The sequence below is a fragment of the Lactuca saligna genome, chromosome 9 (genome assembly GCF_052625555.1).
Source record: "Lactuca saligna cultivar CGN05327 chromosome 9, ASM5262555v1, whole genome shotgun sequence".
NCBI lineage: Eukaryota > Viridiplantae > Streptophyta > Magnoliopsida > Asterales > Asteraceae > Lactuca > Lactuca saligna.
Window position 1 is genome coordinate 39,157,583 of NC_136425.1, and position 10,990 is coordinate 39,168,572.

At 32.9% G+C, this 10,990-nt stretch overlaps 3 protein-coding genes across 10 annotated transcripts; all 3 read right to left on the reverse strand.

Moving 5' to 3' along the window:
• Positions 1-296: 296 nt before the first annotated feature.
• Positions 297-2,167, reverse strand: LOC145018807 (HMG (high mobility group) box protein with ARID/BRIGHT DNA-binding domain-containing protein). Of its 6 annotated transcripts, none has more exons than XR_013667174.1 (5): positions 1,928-2,167; positions 1,641-1,719; positions 1,207-1,369; positions 594-1,012; positions 297-515 (listed from the first exon to the last, which is right to left on the reverse strand). XR_013667174.1 is itself a non-coding variant. In XM_078976652.1 (5 exons), exons 1-5 carry the CDS (start codon positions 2,065-2,067, stop codon positions 402-404), a joined length of 810 nt encoding a protein of 269 aa, XP_078832778.1. In that variant the 5' UTR covers positions 2,068-2,167; the 3' UTR covers positions 297-401. The 6 variants fall into 6 exon arrangements, 5 of the variants coding, with proteins under 5 accessions (XP_078832778.1, XP_078832780.1, XP_078832779.1 ...); XM_078976652.1 differs by having other exon boundaries at positions 594-934; positions 1,668-1,719; XM_078976654.1 differs by having other exon boundaries at positions 594-694.
• Positions 2,168-4,392: 2,225 nt separating this feature from the next.
• Positions 4,393-5,881, reverse strand: LOC145016236 (uncharacterized). Its single transcript, XM_078974616.1, has 6 exons — positions 5,771-5,881; positions 5,644-5,687; positions 5,454-5,531; positions 5,210-5,309; positions 4,695-4,751; positions 4,393-4,564 (listed from the first exon to the last, which is right to left on the reverse strand). The coding sequence occupies exons 1-6, from the start codon at positions 5,879-5,881 to the stop codon at positions 4,517-4,519; spliced, it is 438 nt and encodes a 145-aa protein (XP_078830742.1). The 3' UTR covers positions 4,393-4,516.
• An 879-nt stretch (positions 5,882-6,760) lies between these two features.
• Positions 6,761-8,877, reverse strand: LOC145015492 (F-box protein SKIP23-like). Of its 3 annotated transcripts, none has more exons than XR_013665900.1 (3): positions 8,548-8,877; positions 7,057-8,442; positions 6,761-6,966 (listed from the first exon to the last, which is right to left on the reverse strand). XR_013665900.1 is itself a non-coding variant. In XM_078973973.1 (3 exons), exon 2 carries the CDS (start codon positions 8,382-8,384, stop codon positions 7,185-7,187), a length of 1,200 nt encoding a protein of 399 aa, XP_078830099.1. In that variant the 5' UTR covers positions 8,385-8,403; positions 8,548-8,877; the 3' UTR covers positions 6,761-6,966; positions 7,181-7,184. The 3 variants fall into 3 exon arrangements, 2 of the variants coding, with proteins under 2 accessions (XP_078830099.1, XP_078830098.1); XM_078973973.1 differs by having other exon boundaries at positions 7,181-8,403; XM_078973972.1 differs by having other exon boundaries at positions 7,181-8,442; positions 8,548-8,874.
• Positions 8,878-10,990: the final 2,113 nt, after the last annotated feature.

Consider the following 10,990-nt stretch of genomic DNA (forward strand, 5'->3'; position numbering starts at 1 on the left):
CTTCCATCCTTTACATTGAGAATGAAACCCCGTTTTATGTCTTCTATCAAACTCAACCTACTTATGATCACTTATGCATATTCGATTGTCTATTTTCCCCGAATGACAACTTCTCATGAACATACAACAATTACATGCACTAGCAAACTAGCCAATAAGCAAAAACAAAAAATGAATGATAGCCGTAGCCAAACAGTTACTACTTTGTTACTCTGATTCTAAGCCTTCACACTCTCAATCAAAATCGAATATACAATTTTAATGTCATTGTAGTTGACCATAATAAAAACTTTGACTAAAATCAAATCAAAATTCTTCTTAATGCCATTTTGGTCGACCATCGTTCGAGAATATACAATCATTTTACCTCGAAGAAAAACAAAAAGAAAAAAAAAACAGTTTTACTCCATCAACCTCAAGTAATGTTCAACATTCAAGTGTTTAGCTCTTTCTTTGTATTCAGCCATTTCCCTTTGATATCTCTCCTTATCCTCCAATCCTTGCTTCTGATAGACCTAAATATGCACATATATAATTGGTTTAATTCAAAACAATTAACTTGTAAGAAATGACAGCAATCAGTTTTTTCGTACGCTTTTATCTTCTGGCGAAAGGTTGTTCCAAGAGTCGCCAATCATCTTTGTGAACTCTCTTTCCCTGTCGGGATATTTTGACTTCAACTCGGCATGCTTTTCTGCAAAGAAGAAATTGTAACCGCTTCTATTAGTTTTGGGTCGGGTCGGATCTCGACTTTTTCTCCGATTTCTTCTTTTCCTTGAAGTAGTCAAGTCCATGTTTGGAATGACGACATTGTTGTGTTGTGGATGATAAAGTACTCCATGGAGGATCTCTGAATCCAACTTCATTCTCACTAAATAACCGTATTCAAACTTGTTATCAATTATCCCCGTCGCTTCCAGAGTTATAAAACCACCTGTATGTATGGGGATATGTACATATATATACGTAATTACGCATCATGGGGGGCTTAGAGGAAGGGCAAAGTGGGCAGCTGCACAGGGCCTAATTTTTTTTATTATATATTTTTATTTAAAAATACAAAATTATAATAAAGACAAAGGCCCTTTTTTTCTTGTTCGTCCTGAAACTTTAAGAATATTTCATTTTTCAGGACCGGCCCTGTTACGCATGATAGATAAATGTAAAGGTACATGTATGTATGTATGTGTGTATACATAAATTTACCTGAGTCTGAATGTGTGGATGATTCCGATGTCAAAAAATAAACGATTTCATAGTGATACAAGAATTTCATGTAACGTTTCCTTAATGCATAGGAAGCACTTGTTGTCGTTGTGGAGAACCCGAAACTTTCACTCACTTCCCTCCATTTTTTTAATCTTACAACCTATACACAACTTGAAACAAAAGTGATGAGTAAGTTATACATACTAGTAAATATGTAAAAACTATCAAACTTTATACGAAATTGCGACCTCTCCTTATTAAATACAAAAAAATGACAGCAAACTTAATTGGTCTATATATATTATCTTATGTGAAACTTTTTCGCAATGTTCAAACCTTTTCTTGATGATTATCAGATTTTTACTACCAAATTAGATATTAAACCAAAGTTGTAAGTTGTCATGTTTAAAGAAGCAAAACAAAAGTTGCACCTTGTCAAAACCACCCCTCTTGGTTACCTCTATGTACAAGACATGCAAATTCAGCTCCTTTCCTCCTATCACTGGAACCCTATATATGATTTTAAATTGAAACATAAGTACTCATTAATATCGCAAAATTCTAAATTTAATTACTTGTAAACTCGATTCTTAAAGATATATAATAATCGAAGTTTTCAAATTAAGTGATTTTAAAAAGTTAATATCGAAATGATCAGTCACGTAAAATTGATAACAAACAATAAAATAATAATATAGAAAAGAGGAAAGAGTGTTACATAAGTGGGGTGCCCATGAAGCGGTGAAAGCTCCGGAGGGTTTCCCAGAAGAGAGAAAAGTCTTTAACGACGTCGTCATGGGATGCCAGGGCCGCCGGATAAGACTCACCATCACTGCCAATTCTACCCGCTGGCAACATTTTCCGACCGACGACATCAAAAGGTCACCGGCTCATGTACACACACTAAACTCACACACATGTGAAAGAAGAGATAAGTGTTTATAGCTACATATTTCGGATTTTTCTGGTAGCAATTAATAAGACCAGCTTTTGTTTTATGTAACTTTTTTTTCAGTGGAATAATAATAAAAAAAATTATCTTGTTTATATTGGGATAAAACTTTAATCTTTAATTCTATTCTTTTAATACTTGTTTAATCTATTTTTACTCATGAATATTTGAAGTGTGGATAATTTATATTTATTACATGATGTTCCATTATAGCTAGCAGGGTGTTCTTTTGGATGGATCGGTTCGATCCAATCCAATTAAATGAATCCATATTTATTTTGATTTTCAAAAAATAGATCTAAATAATTCAAACAAAATTCAAATTCGATTCGATCCATCCAAATTATAATTTGGTTGGACATGCTTTTATAATTTGGTTTTTAAAAACCAGAATATTTTAAAGCCATATATATAATTATAACTTTATCCAACTTTATAGAAAAAAACAAAAACAAACTATTTAATATTGGTTTGAAATTAATAAGCAACTATTACAAGAATATCTTATAGTTTCATATTTTATAGATAAAAAATTTATAAAGAATATGTATTTTAAGGTTTTTTAGCAGGTGAAACTTTTCAAATTGATTTGTGAAAATACATCACTACATTAATAAATAATTATAGATATATACTAAAAATTAATAAATAATATATTATTATTCGGTTACTTTGAACAATTTGGTTCTTATTATTTAAATCAAAATCAATCTAAAATCAAAAATAATAATTTGGTTTTGTTAAAAATCAATCTAAAATTCTGAATATCCAAACCAAATAAACTAATCAAAATTGAACAAATTATCCAATTTGGTTTTATCCAAATAATGAACAGACTTAATTATAGTTTATGTTTTGCTGGAAAATATCAAATGTTCAATAAGTTTGTTAAAAAAATATATCAAATTTGCAAAGGAAATATATGTTTGAATATGTATATATTTGTCTAGCTAGCAATAATAACAAAAACAGAAACTACTCTCTCTCTCTCTCTCTCTCTCTCTCTATATATATATATATATATATATATATATATATATATATATATATATATATATATATATATATATATATCTTTACTATCTTATAAAAGAAATCTAACTATTTCTAAAAATAAATTGATTGTAATAATATTATTTTTTTAAGACGTCCAAATGATGAAGCTGATAGTACAAGTAACCATTAATAAAATAATATTAAATTTTAACCACATTTTGAATTCAAATATTTATCATCAAATCTCCTTATATTTCTCAACAATTTGATATGGTTCCCTCAGATCCCGGATTCATTCAAATTTTGAACCCTTTTAGATATCCTTAAATTTAGCATGTTGATTCAAATATCCCTCCAATCGCATATACCTCTTTGTTCCCTCCTCTGCTATAAAGCCCACCGTCCAGGAACAAAAAATGACTTCATCTCCCAAATAACACCATAGTTTGATTATTTTGTCTTCGACATGTACTTTCTTTTGTAAAATAACATTTTTGTAGAGGAAACATATCACCGAAAGAATTTACACGCCCGCCGCTTTGCGCGGGTACACTGCTAGTATATATATATATATATATATATATATATATATATATATATATATATATATATATATATATATATATATATATATATATATATATATATATATATATATATATATATATAGGGAAAGAATCAAATGAGAACACCTAAAAGATTGAGAACACGAGAACAATTCTGGACCAATCCATATATAAGGACTTATTAGTAATTGTATATTTTAATTAAATTAAAATAAAATAAATTCAGTCAAATTCCCTTAAATTTAGGATCAGTTACCAAAAAAGAAATAAATATTCGATTTTTATTTTTTCTTATTAATGGAATATAAATCTATTTTTACGAAAAAAAATTAAAAACTAAAAAAAGAATTAATTTTTTTTCTTAAAAAAATAATTTTTTTTTCTGTTATTTTACATTTTTTCCTTCAATCGTAAGTGAATAAAAAACTAAACCATCAATCATAAATGATTATATTGTAACCTGGACTTTGTATATTTATATTGACACAATTGTACTGAATGATTAAAATCACTTTGAGACATTATTCATATATGAATGCACATTTTCATTCATAAATATAAGATATTATAGTTTTTTAATGAATACAAATATCATCCTAATTGAATAAATAGCATTATAAAAAAATCAATACATTTGTAATCTTAAATGACTAGAACACAAATTAGAGATGAAACATCAACAAAACACATTTGCAATCATATATGAATACAATTGTAATCACAAATGAAAAACTACAATGTCTTAATATAAATAAATGTCAGCTCCTTTCAAGTTGTTGTCCATGTGCATTCATCATTCATCCTTATAATAATTTAGCCCATCCGTATTAACTCGGTCAATCTACAAGAAATCAAAGAAATTTTTTGTATTATTTGTCCACAAAAAGTGCTTAACTCATTAACCAATTTGTTTTCTAAATTGCATTAATAAATCAAAATGTAATAAAGAGAAGGGTTTTCTCATCCTTCACCTTAAGTTCATTGTGCTTCCATTGACCATGAACACTGTCGTACTTGAACATGTATGTCTGCAAGTAAAACAAATGGATCGTTTATTATATATAAATCACATGATTGTAAAACAGATTGAATCCTATATAAATCCATACATCTACATTCGAACAAGGTAAAGAGATCTTATAGTACACTGTGATAAATGAATTTTTGATCCACTGATAGAATAATCATTTGTTTCATTCGAGTAACTTTTTGTCATAAAAGGGAAAGAGATGATAGAGATTGTGACAAATACGCCGAGACATACTGAGATCACGCACTCTATAAACCCAGACATTGATAGTGTGTTCATACAAACTAAATAGCGTTCTACTACATGATCCTAAGCATCACTTAGAATATTCCTGTTTGCAGCTTATTTAAGATCTATAATATTGAAGTGTTTATTAGATAAAACCAATCAGTAGCATTCGTTTATAGATCGAATTGTATTTAACACTAAAGTGGCAAACCAAAACAAGAAGTGTACCATGTAATCAGTGGAGATGAAAGGATCGTTAACAGCAACAAGCTCAACATCATCTCTCTGAAGAGCAACTCTAGCAACTAGACGACCGATTCTTCCAAATCTTGTATAATATCAGTCGGATCCAGTGAATTGATAAGAAAAAAACCAAAAGGATCTCAAAAAATAGATCAAACTACAATAAATAAACAAAAAATGTACCGTTGATTCTGATCCTAATCATAGATTGATTATTTGACTGTTTTACCTCGATAGCCCTACCTCGATCGCAAGTGGGCTTTTCAAACTGTGATTGGTCGCTTGCAGCAGCAGTCGCACAAAGAGACTGCAGGAATCAAGGTGATTGACAATTTTGAACAATAGATGCCCTGAAAATCGATTCTAATGCAAACAAAGATCATGGGGTTTATCGTTTTGATTAGGAATAAGATGCAAACCTGATTTCCCTTTGTATGTATTGTTGATTTCGGATTTGCAAAGGCTTTTATTTTGTTATTTGAACATTGATTGATTTCTCATCTTGAATCGAAGATGATGATGGAGGTTGGTGGTTAAACTCGATGCAAGCGATGGTGGTGGATCAATGATATAGGGCTGTGTAAAATGGTGGCGTAGGGATGGGATGATGATAATGGAAAGATTGTGCTCTGCTGAAGATGGAGACGGTGGAGGCATACCTAGGTTTACAAGGTTTACAGAGAGATGAAGAGAGAGACGGGAAATGGAAGGAAATAGGTGAGTGATTGAGAAATTATAGGAATTAACTAATGGTGGAAAATGCCCAATTACTATAGTACCCTTCTCACCATTTGAAGTTACACTTTAATACCTGTAACTTTTAAAATTTTACATAAATTGCTTGTTTGATAATAACCTTAGATTTTATTATCTAAATGGACCAGATGTGTTCTCGCGTTCTCAATCTTTTAGGTGTTCTCATTTGATCCTACTCATATATATATATATATATATATATATATATATATATATATATATATATATATATATATATATAATTGCTCACTTATATAGTTATACAATACTAGCATTTGTGGAATTTCTGTAAACATAGTGGTTTGAAAAAAAAAAAAAAAAAAAAAAAAAAAAAAAAAAAGGAAAAAGTCGTATGAATTTATCTTTTGATTTTTGTATGATATTTTTGAAAATTGAATTTACTTAGCCTTTGAAATATGAGCTTCATTGAGTGGCTTAAACTTTTAATGAGATTATCATTATCTCATATGGATGTTCGGTCCTAAATTGTAAATATCATAGCCTATTCAGCATTTTCGATCTCAAATATATATTATCAAGAGTATAAAAGATCTGTTTTATATTATATGGTTTCTTTGTTAGACACGACTAAAAAAATATATCTTGATAATTGACACAAGCGATAAATTCCAAGCCGTTGAATTAGCCTTTTGTATATTTGATGTTTATAATTAAACCGATGAACATGTACCATTCATAAATAATCTCTTTAAGTTTGTTACGAGTTTGTTTCTCATCAACTCAACTGAATGGACTGACATCAACATTAAACATAGAACACGATGCAATTTTCTCTTTCCTTACATTCGATTATAACTTCATATGTCACACACAAGCAATTTATAGTCGAAGTAAGAAAGAAATAACAATATTTCATTACCAAAAACTCTCATAACTTTATATATCATACAAAAAGCCAACCAAGCTTAGAAAAATGTTCACCAACATTTGTCTTGTCACTTTCCTCGTTAAACCAATCACACTTGCTACAAAAGAAAACACAAATCCTCGTCAGGATAACAAAGACATTCACGTCTTTTACACAACAACAGATTAAAAGCAATCTCATGTCCCACCTTTTTTTTGGATAGGACCAAAGATTGCAACTTTTGTCCCATTGGCATCAGTTCTAGTCCAATGGACATAAGACACAGACAAAACACAGTACAACCTGTTATGTTTATGTTTTATAGAGCTTACGTGATTAATGTAGACTTGGAGTAATCCAAATTGGAGGAGGCCATCGACGTCCATTGGACAACTTTTCATAACCCGGTAAACCTACCACACTACCATTTTCCAAGTCATAAATACCCAAATCATGATCCCCATTAGCACCATCATAATTCCACTCAGAATAATCATCTGTGAAATATATACAATTCCCATTACAACCATGGAAATCAGAAGCACGAAACGCCATGGAAGAATTCTCCCCCAAAAACAACGCACACCCATCCAATCCACTCAGACTCTCCCATTTTGGCCCATTTAAAATCAACTTAAACACTCGAAAGTCGGTAGTTTTATACACAATATCAACTTTATGTTGATCCATGTTAAATTCAACCTCCATATATCGAGTCACCAACAATAATTCATCTTTCCATATCACCAAATATTGCATATCACCTCCAACTTGTCTTGGGGTTTCGATAAAGGAAACATTTGGTGATGATCCAGTAATGTCGCATATAGCAACTGTTCCATGTTTACTCACAGCGTAGAAACACTCTTTGTGAAAAACAACGTCCTCACAGAAAGAATTTGCATCGTCTATGAATTTCCAACAGTTGTCGCCTTTCTTGCAAAATGCAAGATCACCGGTTTGATTTAGAATTGCCACCGCATAGTAATCGGTGTTTTCATTTGAAGGGCTTGAAGAAAAGATCACCTTTTTGATGAAAGAATCACGCATTTCTTTTGAATTACATGTATATACTTCCCCTTCTGATGTTTTGAGAGTGTATTCTTTCCCAATTTCAGATGGCTCGAAGGATGTTACGTTTGGAAACGATGATAATGGTGGGAGGTGGTGTCTGGCCTGGGTTAATGGGTTTACGATTGAAATTGAAGGGGTTTCTTCCAGAATCACAAGCCATCCATATGAAGATCCACATCGACGATTGCTATCAGAATCTTCAGGCAGATCAATAAGGTGAACTTTATCATCCGAGACGTTCAAAAAGCTTCGGGTATTTGATTGTGGATTCTGATTTGTTCTTCGAGGGAGCATTAACCAGGGCAGTTGACATGGTAAATGTTTAGGGATTCTTGGTGTCGCGCTTCGCCAAGCTAAACAAACAGCTCTAAATCGAACATAATCCTGATGAATCTTTAGCTCCTTCGCAATTGTTTCAAGCAATTCCGGAGGTTGATCCGACCAATCCACCGAAATCGACATTTTTTTTTCCCGTTAAACCCTGCTTTTTTTTTTCCACGAATTGGGCGGAACTCAAATTCTAAACCCAAATCAAAATCAGATTTTGACCAACTATACGAATTCGAAAAATAAAAAAGGAAGAATCGGAACTAGTTTATGGGATTCCAATGCAGATTGTGCGTACCTGATAAGATCCCGCAAAGAAGGAAGAAGAACGAAGAGTCTGAACAAGAATCAGGGGGGTGAACCTACGAAAAGGCGCCCCACTGATCCGATCTTGTTTCTTGTCTCTTGTAATCTTCCCTGAGGAATGAAGGGGAAGTTGTTGTGCACTTATTAGATGAGGGAGGAGGAGGATCGCCATTTTAGGCCAAAATATACCTCCATCCATACATTCGGAATCCTCCCATTAATAGCATGGCAGATTATTAAATTTATACGAATTATATTTGGAATCAATTGTTTATATTATTCAGAAACATATTGTCAGAAATCAATATTTAAAAAGTTTATAATCTTTGGTATCGAATCCAATTATCCGATTAATCTTTATATTATACTTTAGCTCGAATATTCATGTCTCATTTCCTACATAGACTGTGTTGATTATAAATGCATTGCTTTCGTGTTTCCAATGATAAGATTTAGGTTGATTACTTGGTTGCATGAAACTTTTGCCAAGGCCCAGCCCATCGACAATCTATCGGCTTATTTAAGGATAAGAGATGCGCAACTGGCAGTGGGCTTATCCATTGTCTAAATATAAGGTTGTATATTTTTGGTTGGACACGCACATACGACGTTACAGCAAAAACATTTTCTTATTTTGAGGGTTTATGTGTTATTAAAAAAAACAAATACATCAAAATTTATCATATATATATATATATATATATATATATATATATATATATATATATATATATAACCATTATTAACAATAACCGATGAATCGATCAGTATAAGGTTGTACCGATGGCAGTGTCACTCCATGTTACAAGATGGTAGCGTCCCTGAGGATCCATATGCTTTTGTTTTTGCTGGCATCCGTAAAAAACATTGTGTAGTGAAGTTCAATGACATATGCAAATATTGTGGAGCAAAACAATTGTTGTTTCAATCTCCTAGCTTTTGTTGCAGGAATGGGAAGACAAGGTTGGCAGACTCCTGTATTCCTAAGGAATTACACGATCTTTTCACCACAGAAACCAAATTAGGCAAATTGCCTAGAAAAAAGATATATGCGTACAACACCAACTTTTCATTTGCATCCATGGGTGTAGATGTGGATGAATCAATTGCTAACATAACATGTGGGGTATACACTTTTTGTGTGAATGGATGAATATATCATAGAATCAATCAGTTAGTTCCAAGGAAGAAGGATGAACCTAAGTATTTACATGTAACACTGTAGATTTTCAAATAAAATTTTTGTTTAAAATCACATTAATCTTATTAGCACAATCACAAAAATCCTCAGTTTATATCAAGTTATCAAAAACACATGTTCAAAAGTTGTTTATAACACAATCCAGGACCCTCCAAAACAAATCTCCAACCCGTGTGTGTACAATCAAGTCGATGTTTTCCCGTGATCATGAGAAGGACCTAAAACACATAACACACAACACGGTAAGCACGAAGCTCACTGACTTGTCAATGCTACGGCTCCTCGTAGGCTTATGACACTCTCTCACTTACTCGTGAATGTTACGGCTCCTCGCAGGCTTGCGACACTATTTCGCTGACTCGTGAATGTTACGGCTCCCCGTAGGCTTACGACACTCTCTCGCTAACTCGTGAATGCTACGGCTCCCCGCAGGCTTACGACACTCTCTCATTGAGCCATGGATGTTACGACTCCTCGTAGTCTTACGAAACTCTCTCACTGACTCGTGAATGCTACGGCTCCCTGCAGTTTCATAATACTCTCTCACTAGTTGCGGGCTCATCCCACGGTTCTTTCCCGACTGTCCTAGGTCATTACTCCCACCCCGATCCATTCACTCTCTTATCACCCCATAATCTCATTTAACAAGTCATCGCTACACTGAGTTTGCTAACTCATACTCTGTGGTCTAACATAGATAGGTACACAAACCTTTCCAGATTATGCATCGTTACTCTTGACAAAATTCTCGTAGACAAGACATTTTCCTCAGTACAGTTACACCCTTGGACAATCCCGTCTGATGAAAATTAGCTAAAAGGCTCCCACTAGAACAATAGTCACTCGGTACTCCACTTCCCATCTCACAAACTCAAGTTTCAAAATAATCCAAAAATTTAGGGCTTCATACTCGAATGCCTCATCACACCATCACAGAACCTCACGATGTCTTGCCTCAATCCCTGATCTTTCCACTCACAACATCATACTCGGATACCGCAATACACTCTCTCAAAATCTCACACTGTCTTGCCTCAACCACTGGTCTTCCCCCTCGCACAACTTGAAACCTTGAAATACTCCAACTCACAATTTGAAATATGGAGGAATCGTCAATGACTGAGAACATGTTGATGAAAATCCGAAACCCTACCCTTTATTGCTCAAAACCCATGCGAGAATACATATACCGACTCTAAAGTTGGTTGCTAAATCAAATGCTACCCTTCCTGGA

What these genes read in the sequence shown, in the direction of transcription:
- LOC145018807 (XM_078976650.1), bottom strand. Translation starts at nt 2,067, where the DNA reads ATGTTGCCAGCGGGTAGAATTGGCAGTGATGGTGAGTCTTATCCGGCG. An exon ending in AGAGGGGTGGTTTTGACAAG is followed by an intron (nt 1,370 to 1,640) that starts GTGCAACTTTTG and finishes AGTTGTGTATAG; the next exon opens with GTTGTAAGATTAAAAAAATG. An exon ending in ATCCACACATTCAGACTCAG is followed by an intron (nt 935 to 1,206) that starts GTAAATTTATGT and finishes CCATACATACAG; the next exon opens with GTGGTTTTATAACTCTGGAA.
- LOC145015492 (XM_078973973.1), bottom strand. Translation starts at nt 8,384, where the DNA reads ATGTCGATTTCGGTGGATTGGTCGGATCAACCTCCGGAATTGCTTGAA.
- LOC145016236 (XM_078974616.1), bottom strand. Translation starts at nt 5,881, where the DNA reads ATGCCTCCACCGTCTCCATCTTCAGCAGAGCACAATCTTTCCATTATC. An exon ending in ATCGAGGTAGGGCTATCGAG is followed by an intron (nt 5,310 to 5,453) that starts GTAAAACAGTCA and finishes ATATTATACAAG; the next exon opens with ATTTGGAAGAATCGGTCGTC. An exon ending in TCATCTCCACTGATTACATG is followed by an intron (nt 4,752 to 5,209) that starts GTACACTTCTTG and finishes TTTTACTTGCAG; the next exon opens with ACATACATGTTCAAGTACGA.